General features: G+C 40.5%; 1 protein-coding gene across 2 annotated transcripts in view; it reads right to left on the minus strand.

Moving 5' to 3' along the window:
- KIAA1671 (KIAA1671 ortholog) overlaps nucleotides 1-25,208 on the minus strand; it is a 177,851-nt gene that overhangs the window by 75,978 nt on the left and 76,665 nt on the right. The window contains exon 1 of one of the 2 annotated variants that reach the window (XM_063454649.1): nucleotides 4,909-4,994. The exons of the other annotated variant lie outside the window; for it this stretch is intronic. Within the exon in view, the coding sequence (XP_063310719.1) occupies nucleotides 4,909-4,959 (51 nt within the window). The 5' untranslated portion in view covers nucleotides 4,960-4,994. Of the gene's footprint in view, nucleotides 1-4,908; nucleotides 4,995-25,208 lie in introns of those variants that run through there. 2 annotated transcript variants of the gene reach the window in all.

The raw sequence follows: 25,208 nt of genomic DNA on the forward strand, positions 1-25,208 counted from the left end.
TACCCCAAATAAACAATAAATGTACGATCTTTCCAGAAAAAAGCCAAGCTAATTTTAATATAACAAGAAAGGTTTGCGCAATATCAATGTAACCGTGCAGCTGAGAAGAGTGGATGGGAATGCACATGCATGAACAATGACAACTTCACTGTACTAGTCGATGGGGGTGCTAGACGTGTGTACTGTGTGGCCGCCGCTTTCAAAATGACTGAGGGAGTAGAGCGATGAATCTGTATACAAATTTGCATCAAACTTGAACATCCCTCCACAAAAACTATTTGGATGATTCAGAAGGCATAGGGGACGATGTAAGGAGTGCAACTCAAATAAAAGTGAGGCACAAACGCTTAAAGGATGGTGGAGAATCTGTTGAACGGTTTATTTTTTTCCCAAAAAAATCACCTTTGCTTTTATTAATAATTATGCATATGGTAAGAAGAAATAAGACTATGTTTAGTAGATATACGACTACATCTATTAGGGTAAAGTAAGGTAAGGTAAGGTAAGATAAGGTAAGGTACAGCACTGCGGAATTTGTTGGCGTTCTATAAATAAGACCTTTTTAGTATAAGAAATACAACCAGTCATAATAATATATATGTATTCTGTATCTACTCATATTAGCTTAAATGTTAAAGGAACACTACAGGGTCAGGAACACAAATGTATTCCTGACCCTATAGTGGTAAAACCACCATCTAGACCCCATGCTCCGCCCCCTCCCCCCGTGCCCCTAAATATTGCAGTATGCTGCTGCTGGCTCTGCCCCCGAGTTGCCTGCTTGGCTGACATCATTAGAAGTGTTTATCTCAGCCAATCAGAAGGCTGAGCTTGTCAAGGAGGCAAATAATTGGCCGAGCCAGCACAAGCCAAACACAGCTCTGGCCATTCAGCATCTCCTCATAGACCTGCATTTAGTCAATGCATCTCTAGGAGGAAAGTTCAGTGTCTCCATGCAGAGGGTGGAGACACTGAATGGCAGTGCGGCATACTGTGCAGCACTGCCCCAGGAAGCACCTCTTGCAGCCATAGGAGGAGTGGCCAGTGAAGGTATCCATAGGCTGCAATGTTAACACTGCCTTTTCTCTGGTTGAGATTTCTCTGGTTGCCTTTCCCCTTGGCTGAGATCATCAGAACTGACAATCTCAGCCGATCCAATGCTTTTCTATCAGTAAGGGGGGCCAGGGTCCCTACATGTGTTTTTAACACCACAGGGTCAGGAATACAAATAGTGTTCCTTTAATTATGTCAATGAGGATTGCTATGGTCAAAGCTCACATTACTTTGGAAAACACTGTAATTTAAAGACAAATCTCCATAATTTTAGCAAGCTTGCAGAATTTGTTACAAAGTACAGGATTGTGAACATGTTATCTTAAGTCAATAAAACACCCCTCAATTCTGTTCGTCTTAGGTTAAACAGACATTTTACAACCTTACTTCTGACATGTATATATATCATTGATTAACTATAAACATTTACTGACATAAGCTGATTTTTGACTCAATGTCTGCATTTGAACCAATACATTGAGAAGAGTCCTCATGTTAAATGTTAGAAATATTCAAGAGAACCAAAGCCCCTCCCCATTCAGATGTCTCATTCCATCAGCTCCCCCATGTGTCTCATTCCCCCAATCGTCTCATTTTTCTCATGCCTCTAGTACCACCATGTGTCTCATTTTCTCCACTTCCTCTATTTGTCTTACCACCTCTCTCCCATGTGCCAGCTTACCTCCCCAGTGTAGCGTGACTGAGCTGCAGACTGCTACAGAGGAGTCTGCTTTCCTTACCCCGGTCTAACAGGAAGCAGATCAGGGCGCTTCGTGCACACACTTCCTTACAGACCGGGCAAAGGGAAAAAAGCTCTTCTACGGTCTGTGGCTCGGCCACGTTACAAGGAATGACCGGCAGGAGGGGAGTGCTGCTCAGTGTGCTCCCCTCCTGCTGGTCTCCTACTGGTGCTTTATCCTCTGCATTATTTAGATGCAAATCATTTTTTTTTTATTCTGCAAATGTGCATATGCCTTGTTATTTTTCCATTATCCTCCCATCTCTTTCTTTTTACTTTTCCCCATTTCGCCCTCTTTAATTTTTTCAGTACTTTATTGCTCTCCAAGGCACTGTACCTGAATTCTAGTTTTTCAGATTGACACAGCTCCATAACCAACAATGCGGCTCCTGTCTCAACACTCTACAATGGGTAACTCATGCTCATATCTTCATGTTCACGGGCAACTCCCTCAAACTAACCGGTATGGCTTTTAGGATCATGACACATAATACCAAAAGGATTAAATTCTAAGAGAAAGAAGCACAGCAATGAGGTATTATATTCGTATTAGAGTGTATGATCTTTTTACAAGAGACTCTTTTTATGCGTGCCTATAGGCCAAAGTTTGTGAGAGAGGATTTCATTCTAATATTCATTCTATTGCACCAACTAGACATTTTTACTATCCTCCTACGCAACTCAACATTTGAACCCTCTGTTCAAAAACATGACAGAAAAGGCAGATTTTTGCTCCTATTGGGTATACTGCATAATCAGTCATCTCACTAAACGTCTATGCACCCTCCACCAACACGCCCCCACTTCCCCTCCTCCCCCTTTTTTAAAAGTAGCCCTCCACTTTTATAACCAGTTAACTTGCTTCTTATTTAATCAAGACAGCTATAAACTCAGAACAACTAGACCAATATTTTCCTGGACATTTGGCTAGATAGGTCCTTTAGTTCATCTTCTTTATTGTAATTTAGCCCACTTTAGAATCCTACTAGTCAAGGTTACACATTTTTCTTCTACCCATCATAATCCATATGCTTATATTGACTGTTTTAATTTTGCAGTGCCTTGCCTACCCTCTCTCTCAAATTCCTGAAATCGCATGGCCAGATCATGCTTCCTGACATTTTCAATTACCCCCACAATTCTCCAAATACTGGCAACTTAACTTTATGCTGAATGATCCATTAATATTGATGGAGGCCAAAAAGGAACTTTTAAAAAAAAGTTCTTTACTATAAAGATTACATCTACGATAAACCATTTCACTCTCCGTCTGCCCAATTTTAAGATTGACCTAAAAAACTTAAATGTGTAAACTGCTCATGATTTAGAATGTGTGCAATAAATGTTTTTTTTGTTTGTCCGTGCTACTGAATCAGATAGGATGTTGACCCGCAAGCTATAGGACCTCAGGAAACAAGTATTCTCTAAAATCACAGGTGCCCATGGCATACACTATTATACCCCCAACCCTCTCATAATTTCTCTCCGATCATCAATATCTATCAAGGAAATCGTGACAATTATGTATGTCCCAGCTTAAAAAATAAATCAGAAAGGAGCTCATGGATCATGCATTAAAATGTATTTGCTACTTGTGTGTATTCTCTGAACTTCCATCTCTTTTAATGTTTGGGGAGCAAACATTCTTGTTTCTCCCCTCCCTTTTTTTTTTTTCCCGGGGGGGGGGTTTCAAAATGTATTTCTAAGAAGGGCTATTGCAACTCGGTATGTATATGTATGCTTCTTTATATTAATGACATTATGTCTTTTTTTTTTTTACCCTTCAATAAAAATATGATTATTAAATGGCTACCACTAACAGTTTAAAAGTCTGCTTATATAGCAAGTATGAACAGCCGGCAGGCTCGTATCCCTAGAAGTGTTTTTATTAATGATGGAAACAAAGTAAATATAGATTTGTGATTCACTCGTCTGAATTAACCAACCCATGACGATCCTATAAAAATACTATTTAATTGCCTTGCAACCCAACTAGTATCTATGCTAAGATAAAGTATCTCTTCCTGTACACAGACAGCAGATGTGACATTTATAAGAGTGAAATAATCTTGTTTCTCGAGCTACTCAGACTATATTGTCACTGACAGATAGATCTTTCAGAATTACTTGCTTTCTGTTGCCAGGCACACTGAGCTTATACGATTACAAACAGCCCTGGTGCCATCGCCTGCCAGCCTGGCCTTTCATAATTTCACAAGAACAACATGCATATAAGGGAATTTCTGCATTTATATTGTTTAATAAAACAATTTGTTATACCATGCTGGTTATGACCACACTGCAGTATACAGTGTTACAGAATATTTCAGCAAGTCCAATCAGCGGTCAGTTCTTCCTGAAATCCCACAAAGACCAGGCTCAGCTTAGAATTCAGTAGTGGACACTAGATACTTTAATTAGAACACTGACATGATCATAGCGTTCAATTGTAGTTTTATTACAGCAAGATATTGTAATAAAACTGTGATGACAACAGAGTTCAGTAATAGACCAGATATTTTAATAAAAATATGAGAATCAAAGAATTCAGTGGTAGATATTGCAAAGAATTGTGTGAGCATCGCTGTATTATTAACCAAAACTAGATTTTAACCTCTTCATATCATGGGTTAAAAGCAAATCCCATCAAGATGAGCCTGAAAGACGTGTTATAAAGGGTCTAATAGACATTGTGAAGATCACAGTAGTTAGTCATAAATGTTAGATGTTGTTCATAACAATAACGTACAAACTAAACAAAACGGTATCATGTTATCACACAAACTATACTAAAAGATGATTAAATCTGAAGTTGAACATTAGTTGCCATGTTTAAACATTAAATAGTAAAGTAAATTTCCAGATAAAAGTTTTATCCTACATGCTCTATCTATATTCGTACACATTACTATTTTGAATTTCTGGATACAACTGGTTTACTATGTGTTAATTATGTCATAATTTGTGTTTTCTCCGACTCCCTAAGATATGCAAAAACAACAGTTTTCTTCACAGTTACATCTATCTACATATTGTTTAGACTCAAATAAATATAGGGTACACAAACTGTGTGATACTGAATCTAATATTGTAAATGAACAAGTCCTATAACTTACCCAGCAGCTCAGTAAACATTTTAGAAAACGAGGCATGTAGTAATACTCCATGTTCTCAACACACTAAATTGGACATGCTGGTGGCTAGGAAAGCTATGTACTGCACAGCACCCGTTGATCAGAGCAGCATGTATAATTTACAGATCTCCTGCACAGACAAGGATACTTCCTCTGTCATCACACTGCTTACACGCTGGGGATAAGCCTTGTCATATGAGTGGCCTCAGCTAATTTATTAGACTAAATGCAGTGGGTAAACTGGATAACCCACTGACTCAAAGGCAAGAAAAAGAGGATTTCATTTCAAATTGCAGCGCTCACATGCATTTCAATTATTTACGGAATATTACATTAGAGTTAATACAGCCATATGTTTTGTTTTATTGTAGGATTTATCCCAGCTTTCATAATGTAGATATCATTATTACATAAAAGAGATACATTTAACTACGATTTACGACTCACTGATGTTAAAAAATTAAATCTAGTTTCCAAACTGTATTCTTAGTGAAAAACGTAGACCATATCTATCTTCCTTGTATCAATTTAATCTGAAAACATCCTCTCACTCAGATAGCAGCAAAAGAATGTGACCATTCATCCATAGCATTGAAGTCAGTTTAACACTGTTGACATGGAATCTTTACATCTTCAATTCCTAAAACTTAACTAGGTACCAAAAAGATCACGTGAGGCGAAGTATGATGCAACTCCCACAGTACAAATACAAACAAATTACTGTGATGCATCACCTGCATATCTCAAGTTTTAATTTGAAGGGTTATTCTCTGGCATAGGAACTTGAGCCATTATGTTTCCACAACTATCCCAGAGTTCCCAGGTTGATAAGCAAATGAGAAGATAGATATCATGTTTCAGACTTCACACTGCATTTCTGCATACTCTTAGCAATGCACACCGTTTTAAACACTTTTTTTTTTAACCATAGCATGGCTACTACCCAAAAGATCCCAAACCAGCCATGGACTACAGTTTCAATATCTCAGTCCTAAGAACTAAAAAGCAGTATACAGTGACCAGCAATACGGAGTACTCACAGGTATAATCAAAGGGGAGTAAAATGTCTATATTATTAAGTCTCAAACAATGCAAACACAGGATGTCAAAAAGCCACAATGTGGTGATATTTATTATTGTACACATGAGGAAGTTGAAAACTTAACCACATGTAATTATTATTTGCTTCCAATGTATCGAATATATGAAAATGTAGATGACGGTAGAGTGGTAAGCACCTCATCTGAAAATACACATTAAAATTATGGATTTTAATCTTAAAGGGACACTCCAGGCACCCTGACCACTTCTGCCCATTGGAGTGGTCTGGGTGCCAACTCCCACTACTCTTAACCCTGCAAGTGTAATTATTGCAGTTTTTTATAAACTGCAATAATTACCTTTGCAGGGTTAAGTACTCCCCTAGTGGCTGTCTATTAGACAGCCACTAGAGGGAACTTCCTGCTCTATAGCACAGATTATCTGTGCTAGAACGTCCTCACGCTGTGTGAGGACCTCCAGCGTCGCTCAATTCCCCATAGGAAAGCATTGAAAATCGCTTTCAATGCTTTCCTATGGGGTGCGCTAATGATTGTTTTCCTGGCACTGGAGATTCCCTTTAACTTTTAATGTGTAATTATTTAGTACCTAAGCAGGTCACAATGAATGTGCAAAATTTACTTTAATATTTACTGTTGATTTGTATAGAGTGAAAATATTGCTGGTGGTCATTCTATATAAATGTGTGTATTTATATAGACCTTTTTGGGTGTGCATCAAGCGTCCAAGACACGAAGAGGTTATTTTGCTGCAGTCTTGATTTAAAGTGACTGGCTCCAGGCAAGGGACAACATTGGAGCTAAATCGAAGCTATACTGATCCAAGCAGACTTTTATTGCACCTACATGGATAGATAGCACTCACCTTGGATTGCCACCTCACTGGGCAGCTGGTCACCTTGTGAAAATGTTCTAGAATGAAACTCCCCTTTATGGACCAAAACATTGCCATTGTGCTGTGTCACCCCGCACAACAGACTTGCCCCGACTATTGCCAAAGTTGGAAAATATGTATTTATATAGCACCAATATATTCTGCATAAATTCACTATATTATAGAGAGAGAAGAAAAAAATAATATTTAGAACATTAAGTTAAAGTGACTAAAATAAGAAGGCAGGAGGGGCATACTCAAATGAGCTTCAACTTAAAGAGTTTCTTTCTTTCTTTCAAATTAATGTGTATTGCTGTACTAGTGCCCCTGTGCAACCTCGATTTTATTTTATTCTAATGGATTATTTTTAAACCGTTGTACACATGGATAAGTAGGGACTACTTTCCTTCCATGTAACCTGCAGGTTGATATAGATTGGCAAAGGGTGGTGCTTTAGTCTAGCTCAGGGATGGGCAAACTTCGGCACTCCAGGTGTTGTGGACTACATATCCCCTGATGCTTTGCCAGCATTATGGATGCAAGAGCAGTATGGGACATCTAGTTCAGAACATTTGGAGAACCAAAGATTGCCCACCCCTGGTTAAAGTTTAGGGTTGCCATCTGGCTGGTATTTTACTGGCACAACTACCAGTAAAAATGTTCCTGTCAGGACGGTAATGTTGCTCGGCACAACGTTTCCTGTCAGGACAGTAAATGCCATTAACCAAATTTTTATGTGCGTATGACTGTATGACTACACCTGCAATCAGACACGGTATACACATTATGACACACTGCCACAAACACACACAGCATTCACAATCAGATACGGTATACACACAATACTACACCAACACAGTATGCACACTTACACTCACTGCTACACACAGTCAGACACAGTATTCATTGTAATTAGTATTTTAGCGATTTAGGAAACTTTCCTCTTCCCAACAGATTTTTTTTTCTCTTATGTCACTCCCTGTTACATAACATCTAGTGATGTTGTGTCCTGTGATGTCACACATACATAATTAATTACGCAAATTAACATGGCCGGTATTTTTCCCCAAGAAAGGTGGTAACCGTAGTCTAGCTCTATGTCCTTTGACAACTTTGTCATTTGCTGGTCAACTTAATACTTTCCTCCCTCCAGCAATGTGTCACTTCCGACAGTGTTGTATCAGTACTTTTATACATTTCTAGCTTTTTGTGTACTTGACACAGTGTGTCTCTTTTCATAAGGTTTTGGTTTTAAGTCCTTCGCTCTTATACGGACTCATTTAAAATGTATTTAGATTTTTCATTATTTATTATATATGCTTTGTTTCACATTGTGTCATCAAATATTTACTTGATGTTCTATTTATATATGTATTCCCCTCTATTGCTCCAATGATGCCTTTTAACAAAATAGCAGCATGACACATTATTTCTTTCATGGCTGACATCTTAATGTACTGTATGTACATTTAATATGTTTTTATCTTTCATTTTCTTTCATGTGTATGAATCAATTAACGTTATGCTTTATTATTTTGTATGGTTGGGAATATTTTTTCGTTGTCTGTATATAATCAATTTGGGGTTACCCCCACGTTTGTATTGCCAAACTTGATAGGAGTTCTTTTAACATATTTTTGTACCGGATGTTTGCCACAGGAAGGGCAAAGGCAGAGATTTCCAGTGACCACCATCTTGGAAACATTAAGAAGGTGGAATACTGAATAAAGACCCAATGGTACCAGTACAACCCCAAATGAGTTGGAGGTAGGCCTAAATAGGCTGGACAAAGCAGGGGTATATTACATGACAGAGTTGCCTTTAATACGAGATTTGGCCATTCTATTCAATCTGTCTCCTTAAAAAAAAAAAAAAAACAGTCCTATGAGATAAAAACAAAAGGCAAAAGATTTGGAGCCAGATAATGTTTTTCTAGGCCTCAGTCTGAACGGTAGGTTTTCAGATTTACCCAAAAAATCCTAGCTGAGTGCTTATTTTAATTGGTATGTCAAGGTGTATGTAAATTAGAACTATGCAGGCTCAAAGGAAGACGAAAACAAATTAAATCATAAGAGATTTCCACACACGCAGATGAACTGCAAAAATCAGAGTATCCCAGTCTTAGATATTCATCAAAATCACCCATTAAGTTTGTTCTCTTAGCAACCATGTACCATTACGAACGAACAAACTGTTCCACCGCAAGGAAGCGTTAATCAATGTAGAGTTCTTACTAAATGAAAAGCAAAAGAGTCACGCATGGAAGGTCAAGTAAAGGTCTAGTAAAGCAAGCAAGATTCTGCTAAATGTAAACGAAAAAAAATGCCATCCAACAAAACCTAAAACACTGAGACAAAGTTTGTTGCAACTACTTGTTTGTTAGTCTACCTATTGTACAGTGCTGCAGCATTTGTTGCCATTTTTTATATATTAAAGATAATGATGCATAGAGAAGTAGATTTTTGGAGGGGAAAGGGGAAATACATCTTAAACAATGTGGCACATTTTTCTCTCGTTTTTGCAAAATTAAAAAGGGGTTAATCAAGCCTCTAGTGGCTGTCTCACTGACAGCAGCTAGAGGCGCTTCCTCGCTTCTCACTGTGATTTTGACACTGAGAAGACACCAGCGTCCATAGGAAAGCATTGATAATGCTTTCCTATGGACTGACTGAATACATTCAGCCGGTGACGTCGGAAGGAGGAGGAGAGTCCCCGGCGCTGGAGAAAGGTAAGTGTTTAACCCCTTCCAACCCCTAGAGCCCAGCAGGAGGGGGACCTATTATTACTATAATGCCTGGAAAAAGAGTTTGTTTTCCTGGCACTATAGTGGTCCTTTAATGAAGCAGTTTTCGTGTATAGATCATGCTTCTCAGGTTTCACTGCTCAATTCACTACCATTTAGGAGTTAAATTACTTTGTTTCTGTTTATGCAGTCCTTGTCACACCTCCCCTGGCTCTGATAATCTAAACACAAATAGAACCCTGCAATTAAATCTATATGTTTCTAATTGGAATGTTCCTTTACATGTACAATTGCAGCCAGTTTATATCCCTGTACAAAGAAGTGTTACAGTGCAGAACATTAGACTTCACTTTATGCTAGGCATTTAATGCCACCTAGTGGAGAATTACTAGCCTATCAATGACAGTTTATAGGCCAACATATTTATCTTTCAGATAAAATGTGTTTAACATTATAGAAATAGTTTGCATTAAAATAATTATGCTTCTGCCACACATAGCACCGTTCAGGGAAACGGTACAACAAAAAACGGGGGAAATCCTCGGCAACACAGGACGCTTCGACATGGAATTGGCCCTCCTGCACTCCACACCAACCACCATTGGGGCCTACAGGAAATCTATCCTCCAACATCTTCTGAATGCCGCCAAGGCACTGATCCCGTTACATTGGAAACAATCCACGACCCCCACAACGGGGCAATGAATGGAAAGAGTAGAGAAGATATACATGGCGGAAGCAGTTCAGGCGTTGCTACTGGGAACCGAGAAGAGGCGGCGGCCGTGGCTGGCCTACGTGGTGGGGCGGGACACACAGGCATAGGGGAGGACTCGGGAAAATTCTACCCGGTTAGCGAGATGCCCCCTATACGGGATACCCCTGACCCACAACCGCAACCGAAAACACCCCCAGGAATGGGGAGACACAAACTCCTGGCAGGTGGCCTGGCTGTAGACTCCACACCCCACCCCAACCTCTTTGATACTCCCTCCTTACTTCAGCCTCATCCTCTGTCCTGAATTCTGCACACCCATTCACACGCCCCCACCCAGGCCGATGGGCGTCTAGAGGAGCCTCTCACAAATGTAGCAACCGACAGCCACTCCGCACACCTACAACCGCAGTGCTCACTCTGTACGATATATATGGTAATAAACCACCGTCTCCTCACAAATCTTTAATCACAGGGGCTAACTAACGAAGAAGTCTCAACAAACTAAACAGGCCCCGATAATGAATGGGTCACCCTCCCCAGAGGGAACCTGAAACTGAAGGGCCACATGCCTGTGCTGCACCAACGCAATAGCCCTTACAAAGATACTCACATTAGTGGGATCACCCTAAAAGGCATATTATAACGATACGTAGCTCCCCCCATCTCTCTATTTCACCCATCCCACCCTACACGTTCCACTGTCCTTTGAGGTACTTTACACCTCCTCTAACACAAAACTTTTACAGCTCACTGTTCACATACTACCGCTTAATTAAGTAAGTACAGCTTAATTGTGTAATATATCAATCGCGGAGCCCTGCGAGGCTATGACGCAACCGCTTAACACGGAGACCTGTGTGTCTTACTTATGTTATCACACATATGGTCAAAAGTCACGTATTCACTAGGGCCTTCATTTATGGGAAAAGAGGAAAAAAAGGAAAAGAAAAAAAAAGATAAGAAGGGAAACAAAGAAGAAAGAAAAAGAAAGATAACTAAGTCACTCGTCTCTATTGAGCTTTACTAACCATGTTGTATGCTTTTATGAGAGACCTGCGCGTTTCCTTACCTATTTATCTTTTTATGCTTTTGTGCTTTTTCCGATGATACTAATAAAGCTTTTTTGAACCAAATTAAAAAAAAGAATGCTTCTGAATAGATTAAGTGCTTCTCTCACACGCTTCCTTACAATCTGAACACTACACAGTGAGAATTTTCAACCAGGTCATATGTAATTGCCTTCAAATGGTAACACTGAGGTTATGAGAGCTTATTTGAGGGGGGAAAAAAATGTCAGTTACAGTAGCAGTTTGGCTTTTTTGGGCTGAACTGTGCCATTTGGATATAATTCACAAAAAAAATCTGTCTTTAGTGCATACACTGTGTGTTAAGTCCAGCATTTTTCATTATTATGCTTAATCATAAATAAAGCTAATCACAAAGTTCTGCCAGGTGTTCTCAATCCACCGGGTGATATTTTTTGTGTATACCTCATTGTTGGGTCCTCTATCAGAGGTCCTGCACAGTATCTTAGCCGTTCCTAAAACAGCACTCTTTTAGACAGCGATCTCACCTGTTGAAGCTATTCTCTCAACTTGTGGGTCACAGCCCTAAATTCTCAAAAATGGGACTACTACTGCCTTCACTTTCCACATATTTTCTATCTCCTCTTTCAGCCCTTGGTATTTGTACACTTTCTCATGTTCCTCCTTCTTGATGGTATGGTCACTAAGTATTGCCACATTTACCACCATTGCAGTCTTCCGTTCCTACCACCATGATGTCGGGTTAGGTGGCCAGAAACTTGCTTATCTAGATCTGAAAGTCCTACAGTATTTTAACTCCGTCGTTCACAATTACCCTTTGCAGTACCTCCTGTCACTAACGCACCCTACTTCAAGAGTGTGCGTGATGTAGTTGTGGTAGTTAAAGGGTTAAAGTTCATTATTTGTCTGAACTAAAGCGGAAATAATGATAAAATCTCTCTTAACACCACCCACACTTAACCATAATAATATAAATATTACTATTAGAACGCTGCCACCACCAAGTCAATTTATAAATGGGATGCCTTGGTCCCCCAAGTAACTTAATAATACAACTCACCAAATGTAACTTAGCACAATATCTATGTAATTGCAAAATACTAACTAGTCTCTTCAGGTAACGTGATTCTTAACCAAAGGCAGAACTTAATAAAAGGAATATTTATTATGAGCAAAAAATAGTCACAGTGCATACAAAAATAAAGATGACAATCGAATTCGTTACACCAACAACAGATAAAAACAAAAGGGATAAAATAACAAAAGTCCTAATCACTTACGCAGGTTCTCAGTAAAACTTCTGCCCAGGGGGTCTCTGGTAGATGGTGATTCACTCAGAATGAGATTCTGGCCCCCAAGCAAGTACAAACACACTTCAGTATCATTAGATATATACCCTGTGGATTACCAAGCCTCGCCTATAAGTGACCAACCCCTTGTGTTCCAGACCAACATCAATCCAAACGAAAAAATCTGGTTCTATCTCCTCTTATGTACTTGCCACAGAAATAATTGCATCTATGAATTTGTTACCATTTGTCCATTCCATAGATAGGTCACACTCCTTGTGACCCAATATAGCGAACATCACAATCTCTTCCCCTATGGCTAAGTGGCGCAAATCATGTTTGGGCTTGATTAGAAGATTGTGCTTGTCCCATTCTAAATGTAATAAAAATGGGGCTTAATTATTAATCTGTGGGCAAGTATTAATATTTATTTTGGATACGATACTGGAACACAAGGCTAATGGCCATTAACATATCAAAGGACACCCTATCTAAGAGGGAATCTAGACATATGGCAAATTACAGAGTTAGTTTATATTTAAACCAGACTTCCAGGCTACTTATGTGTGACTTCTCACACATTGCAGAGCCTTTGATTAATCAAAGGATCAAACCATATGGTTAACCATCTGACTCCTTTCACATGCCTATGCCATTTACATTACCCCTTCTGTCATCTGACCTCGGCCAAGTGGCCAATTCATATAATGCACTACATAAATTACATTAAATGGCAATATTCTATAGTGCAACAAATGAATTATGCACCCTTGGCGGGACACTTCCCACCAGTACTTAGGCAGGTCCAGCCAATATTCTGAGCAGATGTTTCGTTACACAATCCCAGCAACTTGGTTGTGCCTCTGCGTGTATCCGGTCCCTGCGTACCGTGCACTTCTGGCTCCTATGTGCTGAATTGTCTTGGGGTGTTTCTTTGCAGTCTGCACTATGGGCCCTGTCTGGTGTTCTAGATCCCCACTTGTATTGATCTGGTGCGGAGTGCCTGTTCCTATGCTGCCCGTCTGTCCCTGTGCTGCTAGGACCATTGCCTCAGATGATATACACATTGATTAATCATGTCCAAATGTGCTTACGTTAGGTAGACTGACTGATTATCACAAATATAGATGATTAAATAAATCAAGGCATATTGGTTCAAAGAAAAAGAATGTAAAGCACTGATAACACTTCAAGATTGTCAATAGTATCCAGAGATTTATTTCTAGCCTTTTTTCATTAGTACCCAGTACTGTCAACTGTTAAACATTGTGATACATAATGTATAAAAGTATCAAAGTCTTTTTATTTGCCAATAAAGGATAGCCCTACATCATCTATTAAAATCACATTAGAGAGTGCTAGAACAAATAGTATATAAAGTAGTGGATTATTCATAATTAAGTAAAGAATTCTGGGACAGAAAACAAAACCCAAAACATTACGTTAACAGCATATTCCTTCAATACAATTTTTAAACAGCAAACCTACTCGCTAAAGAATTTGGTAATCGAACAGAGAATTAATAGTGATTAGTGACTGTAGAGTGGATTTGTAGGGTAACTATCGCTTGGTGCCTTGTAAGTCATGCCTTTGCTGGTACCTCATGCAAATAACTAACATGAAACAACCATCATTTTTCTTAGTACGCAAGGCAACTATTTAAAAGTAAATACAGAGGTCTTTATTATTATTATTTTTAAATTGTAACTTAAAGCAGCTCTGTCACCTTACCTTTCACCTACTCTTTCCTCTTCTCTCTTTCCCAATCCGTTCTTATTTTTGGATCTATTTCTCTTTAAAATTCGACTACTTTGTCTTACGTACCTGTCCTTCCCCCCTTACAAATGTGACAGAAAAGTGGAACTTAACTAAGCTGCACTTCCTTTGTCACATAAAATTCTCCCACACTGCTCACCTCCTTGTCCTGTCCAGAGATCTTCATGCATAATTTCTACGGACAGTACACAAAGAGCATGTGCAGGATTAAGACCTCATTCTATACTCCGGCAGGCGAAAGCAGTGACGCTATGCCACTGCCAGTACTTAGAAAATGGCGATGCTGCGAATATTAGCAAAGTTATAGTTAAAGGAGGTGGTTTAGGAACAATAAAATAAGGAAAGGGGAAAGTTATGGGTTGAAAGTTGAGGAGGTGAGTGTGTGGAGGTGGTTTAAAAAAAAATTATGTTTGTGTGACAGAGCCGTTGCAGATTGCGTGGTTATTCAGATTAACACTGCCAAATAACGGTTACTGTGTGAAACACAATCTATTTTTGAGACGTTTGGTGTGGGTGCAGGATTCTGCAGACATAGCAGAGTGCAGCTGCAGCATTAAACAAGATCACACTAAGCATGTAGAGAATTACAAAAATATGTAAATAAAAAAATAAGTTCTCTATTATTATAGATGCGGTAAGAAAAGTTTGAAGTGGGATTCATGTCAACGAGGGTATTGTTCAAATCAATGAGTGGGTTATGTACAAAGAAACCATTTTAACCATGACCTTCAGACACCTAGGTCCCACACATCCAGGGAGGGAATCACACCAGGTCCCTGGGATAGAGGACTAGAAGGAACAATGGGCGGAAGCAAGGGAGATCTGAGTTGCACACCCAATAGAGAGGGGGGGAACCCAGATGGGTACCACCGCAGCACCGGGGAGGGGCTGACACCCACTGGAGGGACTCTAGAAGTAGGTGAGGCCCGTAGTAGGACCCCGGAGCGGGATCGGCCTGTTTCCAGCTGTTAAATAATATACACAGTTCTACTCAGTTATGCTACACTGTTCAAGTTATTTGTTTTCCTTTCTTTTTGCTTAAATGCCTGCACTGTACACAAACGGTATGCAGTTCATGGCAGTGATGCTCTCGAGTAATTGCCCCCCTAGGCTCAGGCAACCTGAGCAACACAGTTGAGCCGGATACAGGCAGCAGCCTCGACTCCCACAAGAGAATTCCGACTCTACCTGGTCACTACGACCCCACACAACTGACTCGGCCTGTAAATTGGATCGAGCATAGGGATCCTACCGACCATAGACGGACCGGACGTACACTGGAGCAAAAGACCGATCTTGGGTCATTGTTGTCTGACCACCCCTGACTCTACCAACCCATCCCCAGACTCGTCCCACCAGACACATCCCACACCCCCTCACCCCCCTAACCCCCCTTGTCTATTATATCTAACTCTTCCCCCCCCCCTCCCACTCTCTCACATCCCATCCTCTCCCCCCCTCTTCCTCCCTACCCTGATCCCTCCCTCCTCACACATACGTCCGCAATGTCACAGAAATTCCAACCTGCACCGCTAAGGCTCTGGTCCAATAACACAAGAGGCCTAAACGTCCCTGAGAAGCGCACACAACTTCTGCGGACGCTGTGGTCCCAGAGGATCTCAGTGGCATTCCTGCAGGAGACCCACTTTAAAGACGGGTGCGCTCCCACGCTACGAGATAAAAGATTCCCCCAGGGCTTTTTCGCGAACCACCAGGACTCCAAAAGATCAGGAGTGGCGATCCTTTTTGCGGGGACGGTGCCTTTTCAAAGCACCGCCACACAGGTGGACCCGCTGGGACGATACCTCTTCATAAAAGTAACCATAGCGGAACGCCCGTATACCCTAGCAAATGTATATTGCCCCAATCGGGGTCAACACACATTCTTGGCTCGAGCGATGGCCCGCCTAGAAAAGTTCAAGGAAGGCTTACTGATATTAGCGGGAGACTTGAACACTCCCCTGGACCCCCGAGTAGACACATCAAGGGGTAACAGCACCATACCAGACCACTGCATACGCAAGAACAAACAAACACTCAATAGACTCGGCCTGACCGACTGCTGGCGGGCGGCGCACCCCGACAGCAGAGACTATACCTGTTACTCCGCCCCCACAATCAATACAGCAGAATAGATTACATCTTAATCGCACAGGAGTTCCTCCCCCTGCTCATTTCCGCGGACATTGGGATCCGAGGAGACTCTGACCACTCTCCAGTGTCCATCCAGATTAAATCGCCCCTCTTCAAGCCGAAGGAACGCCATTGGCCACTAAACGAAACTGTACTATCAGATACAGAATGCTCAACGCTAACCACGCAAGTTCTCACCCAATACTTCGAAACCAACGCCGCCCCAGAAGTATCCCCATTTATAATAAGGGAGGCACATAAATGTTTAGTTAGGGGGCACTACATAAATCTTTGCACACGGCGCAAACGGGAGAACACCCGACACATCCTGGAATTGACCAAACGAATAGCCGAACTTAAAACCACACATAAAAGGGATCTGACAGACGACGTCTACCTCCATCTGACTGACGCGAGGAGACAGCTTAGGGACATGCTCTCTCAGAAGCTACTCAAAGTGGTACGCAGGTCCCATCGCTATTTTTATGAGTACTCAAATAAATGCGGTAGACTGTTGGCCAGGACCCTGCAGCAGAGACAGAGACAAAACCACAATCACAAAATAAGAGCCCAAGGCCGAAAAGAAACGAGACCGCCTGCAGAGATTCTGCAAGCATTCAGAGATTATACTGGCCTATACAATTTGGCCGATACGCCCAGCACACTCACCCCAACACAACATAGACGTGAGCTGACAGACTTCCTCACCAAACACGTAGCCCGGAAACTCCCCGCGGACATGGAACATCCCCTATCCCTGGAAGAACTAACCGCGGCGCTTAAGCTAACCAAATCAAATAAGGCACCTGGCCCAGACGGATTCCCAGCAAGCTACCTCCGAATGCATAGGGACCTCTTGCTGCCACACCTGTTGACAGGCCTGAATTCGCTGCTGGATGGCGGACAACTCCCGGTTGACACACTCCGGGCCGTAGTAACAATCCTGCCGAAAGAGGGGAAGGACCCAGCTTGCTGCGCAAGTTACCGCCCCATCTCCCTCTTAAACGCAGACCTAACGTTGTTCGCGAAGGCCATGGCCCTCCGCCTCGCCAGGGTGCTGCCCTCCCTGGTCCACCCGGACCAGGTGGGCTTCATCCCTGGCAGAGAATCCCGGGATAACACCATACGGGGCCTCAACATCATCCACTCGGCTCGAGGGCAAGGAAAGGGTCTAGTCCTCCTCTCCACGGATGCTGAAAAGGCCTTCGACCGAGTGGACTGGTCCTATCTAGCGGCTACTCTACAACACATGGGACTCGGACCCAACATCCGAACTTGGATAGCATGATAGGCCACACCACCTCAAGCACCATGATCAGCCCAACAACACACAGGCCACACTCCTACCTTGCATGCATACATAAGGGACATTTTGAACACCCAAGCCCTGCCAAACGCAGAAAGGGACACACTTGACAAAGTACGTACACCTGAGCACGGGTGAGGTGGGTCTGGTTGCTCCATCTATAGCATCGACAAACCCAAAACGGAGCTATGGGAGGAGGTACCGCTACCGACGGACCCACACACATACATGGCCCGTTGATAACCCGACTCAGGTACGGTCCCACACCCGCCCTGGGGCTTCATGAAGACCCAAAAAGGTAGGGGTTCGATACTATGAGAGCCATAAGACGCACACCAATACAGACTGGTGTAAATAATAATCAACACTATATATACCCTACAGTCTTCAACTAACTCAGGATATGTAAACATGAAAATAAGCAATGCTATGTAATTGTGAAAGTTTACTACTGCTTCTGTATACCCTAAACGACTGTTTGACTTCCCTCCCTCTATTCCCTTCTGTAAACCCCTCTCTTACTTGACAAATTGGAAAAAATTGAAAAAAATTAATAAATAAAGATTGTCAAAGAAACCATTTTAATGCAAGCAAAATATCTCATCATTCAAAATTCTATAGAAGCAGATCTTCATATTGGAATGTGATAAGCACATTAGACACTTTAGTGCATACCTCTAAGTGCAAAATAATATTAAAGGAAATAAATCAGATTGCAGAAAACTAGACTTTGAGGAATATTTGCTTCTAAGTGGGTGTTCAGCTTTTTACACAGACTTCAACAGGGTCCTGTGTTTGATGGTGATGGTGAGGATTTCTCAGGTTATCATATTGTTTGGCAGGGTGGAATCAAAATCAAGACAATACTCACTCAAAATGCACTACTGGTTTAATCACATTTGATTACAGACAAATTGAATATACTCTGGTTTTCCACTAGGTGTCAGTAAAGTGTTACATGAGAAAATTAAAGGGACACCCTAAGCCCCATTACTTTTAAAGTGAAGGAGGGTCCCTAGTTTCAGTCTCCTTGCACATATTTACTTATACCTGCAGCAATTTGCAAACACCACCATAGCTATAAGTATTTCCCCTGTGACATCAAGGATGTAATCTACACTTGACCCTTTCAGTGGCACAGATCTGACACACGCAGCCTGGATCTTGGCAATAGTGACGCAGCGATTGAGTAAAACCCTTTGCAGCATGCATGGGCATATTCAAAGTTTGACAAATTCACTTCAGCCTCTTTAAAGGAATATTTCAAGCATCATAACCACAGCAGAGTAACACACGACCCAAGGAATTTGCGATTTATAGATATATTATTCTCAATCTATGCTCACTACTTCCTGGATTACTTAACCAACAGATATAGTGAAGACACTAAGACATTTCTAAGACATTTTGTCACTGTATTTTTCCTCTGTTCTCTATAGTTAGAAAGGCGTCTGAACAGCCAATAAAGATGCCATGGACTGTGGGTGACTGGAGGATCTGGATGTGATCCAAAATGAGGCCGTATAAAGTCACAGAAAGTCTTGAGATGTGCGAACTATTGAAATCATGTGATCGGTCATTTGAGATTTGGTGGGAGGAGGAAAAGAAAAAAAGAAAAGCTGCTGGTCCCACTCAACGGTTTCTGAAAAAAAAAAAAAAAAAGTGCCCCCAGGGCATTTGCAATTCAAATGATGTTTTTTTGATTGAAAGCTAGGTCTGCTCTCATGCAAGTCTCTGGGAATGTGTCTCCACATTGAAGACATACAGATCCTTCTAAATGATACATGTATTCAACTTTTAGGAATAACACAACCTTGTGCTATATATGAACTCAAGAACAGTACACTACAAGATATCTCTTGCTTCCTATTCTGTGCTCTACACAAAACCGTCCACACTGTTACAGAAAGCTATTTGGATGCAGTCACAAAGACTACTAGCAATCTTTCCATACCATATGCAGGGATATCACCTATACAATGAATCAATTCACTGGTCAAGGGTTGAATAACTCTGCAGCACTGTGCTGTATCATTAACTCCAATTATGATGCATTAAAGTGGCATTGTCACAAATCCTGTACTTAATAGTGTTACTTTCCCAAGTATTTCAGGGAACTTAAAGGGATTCTATAGTGTAAGGAATACAAAGTTGTATTCATTACACTGTTGTGTAGATAATAAAGTTATCGATTAACTACAATAATTACCTTGTGTGGTTAACTCCACCTCTAGTGGCTGTCTGTCACCAGACATCTGGGTGGTTAGGCAACCTTTGGTCACCAAACTGACACTGGACGTCCTCATACTCTGCATGCGGACATCCAGTATCATCTAAATGAGTAGAATGAGTTCTACAACGTAGTAAGTTTATGAAGATGGGTTTGTGGCATATATACTACATCCCTGCCATACATCTGCAAAGCCTCAACTGTACATATGTACGTAGAAAACACCGTAGTCTACGCATGGAAGCTGCCGTATTAAAACATCTACCTTTCGGGCACCCCTGGTCCATACACTAATAATGCATTATTAAGCAAAGGTTGTTTTGATACCTACAGCATCCCTTTAAACTTGAAGGACATTGAATGTAAGCCCATGAAGCAGGGCCCTCCACCCCTCTGTTCTTGTACGTCCAGTTGTCTGGTTACAATTACATGTATGTTAGTCCACCCATTGTACAGCGCTACGGAATGTGATGGCGCTATATAAATAATAAAATAATAATAATAATTACATTTTATGAAGCTATGGCCATTAATTTTCACACTGTTTTAACTAGTTGAAGAATCTAACTTGGTGAAAGTAAAGAAAGTTCAAAGTCTTTGTTTTACAGTAGACTATGGTCAAAAGATCAGTCAGCAACCAAAACCATTTTCCACAGAGACAAGACACTTGTGTGTACAGTAGCTGTATAGTTTAGACCATGTTCCATTTTTGATTTCTATCCAAAGCAGGAAATTAACTAGTAGCTTTCCATGTCTGCATTTAAACGGAGCGAAAAATAGTTTGCGTCATCATGGATAAGAACTTCCTTTACAATCACAAGTTACAACAGACATTTCTAACGACAAAGAACCTATTCTTCAGACTAATCACAGTTTTCACTAACCACTGCCCAGATGGCTCCACAGGAATAGATCTGTGATATTTGTTACCGCTGCTATGTTTAACCACTTAACCCCTTAAGCAGTCACACAGGCCTGAAATTCAACTATCCACGTGCTTCCAGAAATCTATAAACCTAATATACTAGAGTGTACAGACACATAAGCATTGAAAGCTTTTGAAAGTTGGCTCTACGGGGAGTGAATAGGTCTGGGAATTGCGTTTAGTTTACTTTCAGTCCTAGATAAAACAGTTTGGCTAAAGAGTGTGACAGGGTTTACAATTAAGTGACAACAAGTGGTTTTCCTCTCTGCCAATTCTGAACCACTGGGACAATTTCACAAGGTCAAAACCCATAGATGTCTAAGGGGAGTGATGTGTGTCTGCAATTACAATCCCCTTTCCCCCACCAAACAACACTATTTAGAAAATGTGATTCACTACGATGATTTTGCAGTCACAGCAATGTGTGTTACATTATAATCCCAGATGATCTATAGATTGTGTAATTGAAGTAACAAAGCATAGCTTAACATAACGTAACATAACGTAACATAGAAGTAGTAAGTCGGTCGGTTTTGGTGACGTGCCAAAACCAATGTTTCAGTAGGCCTGTAAAATAAAAAGAGGGCCCACTTGAAAGTGTTCAGAAATGAGTTTTGAAATTGTGGAGGGAGGGATCACGCAATACTCAGACCACAATATGGTAGCTGAAGAGAGGAGAAAAGTCCTGTAAATAGCCGAACTAGCCCTTCCTACAACGCCAGGCTCCTGCCTTTACATTTGTGGTCTAGGCACATGTTTAAATGGTTATTCTATGCATAGACTGCAAAAAAAAAACAAAACAATGACAGCAGACAGCAAAAGTAATATTTTTTTACCCAGTAAAATGCATAAATCAAGTAAACTTGAATGTAGACAGCAGATTAAGTAAAAATACTAAATCTTTATGTACCGTATATACTCTAGTATAAGCAGAGTTTTTCAGCACATTTTTTGTGCTGAAAAAAACCAACTCGACTTATACTCGAGTCAATGTCTGTATTATGGCAACTTACATTGCTATAATACAGACAATGGGGCTGTGTAGGGGGGGGGGGGGCTGGCAGGAAGTTCTTACTTACCTCTCCTGCAGCTCCTGTCAGCTCCCTTCTCCTCCGCGCCGGTCCGGTCAGCTCCCAGTGTAAGTATCGCGAGAACCGCGGGGTCATAGCGCGGATCTCGTGAGACTTACACTGGGACTTGCAGAGGGAGCTGACCGGACCAGCGCGGAGGAGAAGGGAGCTAGCAGGAGCTGCAGGAGAGGTAAGTAAGAGCTTCCTGCCAGCCCCCCTCCACTGAACTGCCAATGTCACTGGACCACCAGGGAGTGAGAGCCCCCTTCCCTGCCATGTATCAAGCAGGGAGGGGGGACGAAAAAAAAATGAAATAATAATAAAAAAAATTATTAAAATAATAATAATAAAAAAAATAATAAAAATGCCCACCCCCACCAAGGATCTGCAACACACACACACACACACTGTAAATAAATATTCAATTAATATAATTTTTTTAGGATCTAATTTTATTTAGAAATTTACCAGAAGGTGCTGCATTTCCCACCCTAGTCTTATACTCGAGTCAATAAGTTTTCCCAGTTTTTTGGGGTACAATTAGGGGCCTCGGCTTATATTCGGGTCGGCTTATACTCGAGTATATACGGTATCTTGATTTAAAAAAAAAAAATCAGCCACAGTGAAAAATGGGACAAATGAAAAAAAGATCACTTTCTGTGACTTTTTGATTTTGTGATTTGTCCAATTTGTTACTTTGGCTGTTTTAATTAAAGATAGCCTTTATGTATATATTTAAATAAAGTGAAAAGATTTTGTATTTTTACTACATCTACTGTCTGCATTTAAATATTTGATTGCCTAATTTTGCCTGTTTGGATACTCTAAGCACTAACTGGCTACAGTTATCGCACTGGTTATTAGGAGGCTCTGGGTGCGGAATGCAACCATATTCCCCTTAATGGCCTATAATAGAAAAGTCTAACAGTGATTTGGGAGTCAAAACCTTCTAAAGCCAGATGCAAAGGCTGCAATTTTAGGGCCTTTTCAGAAAGAATTCCAAGCTAAGCCACAGTCACGGAGAAATCAAATGATCACGCACCTGTTATGTCAAGCTCACATCCTGAGCTTGACATAGCATTTCATTTATTTTAAAGATAACCCAGAAAGATGGGGTACATGTCACAAATTGAGACAGTTCTACCAATAATGTTGAGAAGTATATAGAATGGTTTTGTATCCACCATAACAGCTTAATATTTCCCAAATTTGTGTGGTGAGTGGTGCTGTATGCCCTTCACCTTGTTAGAAAGCTAAATATTATAAATTATGAAGTATCCTAAAAAAGACTTCTTTATAAATTAATCTAGATCTTTAATGGATGAAATCCTAGTAAAATGATATTCCGGATGTACCAAACAAAATAAATAAAAGTTTGTATGTAGAAAGGAAAGCGGAGAGCAGTCACATACTCATTTAATCTGTGTAATGGAACCAAAGCTACATGCCTCAATGACCATTAACTGCCCCAATATTCTACATTTCCCAGCATCAGAACATATGGCTTAATGCAAAATTCAGTCTGCTAAACTAGTCCATCTGTTCATGTCTCATGGCTGTTGTCCAGATGAGGCTTGACAAACAGTGCTCTACAGAGAATAGAAATTTGAAATAATAAAAAATATATATATATATATATATTTTATGCCTTGATAATGCTATTCCATATAGACACAAACTCCATATAGAGTATGTTTCATTTTGGTTTTCTTTAACACTGAAACTACTTGGTTGTCATTTGTATATTTTGATGGACCCCTCTAGCATGTAAGCTCATTGAGCAGGGCCCTCAACCCCCTCTGTTCCTGTACGTCCAGTGGTCTGATCTCAATTATGTGTCTGTTAGTCCACCCATTGTACAGCGCTACGGAATTTGTTGGCGCTATATAAATAATAAAATAATAATAATAATAATGGAGCAGTCACTAAATTATTCCAGTAATTAGAATCATGTTTGGACAGTTTGGATGTTCAGAGTTAACCATGGGAAGGTTGGACACATTTGATCTCCCTCATAGAGAAAAAAAACGGTCTTTTAGAGCAAGGAGTGTATGTGTCTTATGCACGACACATATTTATTCTTAATGGTCTCTCTGGGATTAGGGTTAGATATTAAATCTTCCAGTAGGTAGGCCTCTCACCTGGAACTAAATACAGCCGCTTTTATGCTAGCTGTTGTAAGGAGTCCATATGGCTAGATCTTAGCTCATGGGCAGGGCCTACTATACCTTTTGTATTGGTCTTTGCATATTGTATGTTCTACCATAACTGTAGAGAGCTGCACCAGTGTTAATTTTGGCTGCAAATTTCAATTTAGTTTTAGTCATAATCTTTTGACTAAAAAGCCATATAAGTTTTAGTCGTATTTTAGTCATCTGAAGGGTTTTAGTTTTAGTCGACTAAATCGCAAACATTTTAGTAGACTAAAATTGTTAGTCGACAAAGTTAATACTGCGCTGCAGAATATGACAGAGTGGACCATGGCATTTCAAAAAAATAGGCACACCTCTTCACCACCCAAATATCTGAAACGTTTTTCATTTTAAAGAGGTAATAAGCAACATAAAGGGCTATGAAAAGGTAAATGCTTGAATGGTGCAGCGAAGGGCAGGGTTCAGTGTGCTGCTGTAGTTTATACTGACCTGCTTATGAGATTTAAAATCTTAAACAAGATAAAGCCTGAAGGCCAGATGCCATTGATCAATGTTCAGAGGAACTTGTTGAATGCAGATTTATTACGGCTTTGTTATCCTATTTCAAAGTATGATGTCTATAATAAGAACAAGACTGTGTTTGTTTGTTTTTAACCCAGTGACTTTAGGGCAAATCCAGAAAGTACTGTAGAAATAAAGGCATGTACAAATCATTGAATAGCATATCTTGTCAGGTCGGAATTATCAATAAATCCATTTTCATTTCATTAAAGCAAATCTTGCCTGGTAACATTTAAAACAACTTCTACTACTCATTCCTTCCTACATTTAATAGCCAAATAGGTTTGTGTTAGATGTTGTGGATGGAGGCGGAGCTAGTCCAGGATACGTCTACTCATAACGTCATTGACAACAAAACCAAAATAGGATTTTACAGACTAATTCATAAAAGAATGTCACTGAA

This window comes from Pelobates fuscus, chromosome 5 (assembly GCF_036172605.1).
Source record: "Pelobates fuscus isolate aPelFus1 chromosome 5, aPelFus1.pri, whole genome shotgun sequence".
In the NCBI taxonomy this organism is placed as follows: domain Eukaryota; kingdom Metazoa; phylum Chordata; class Amphibia; order Anura; family Pelobatidae; genus Pelobates; species Pelobates fuscus.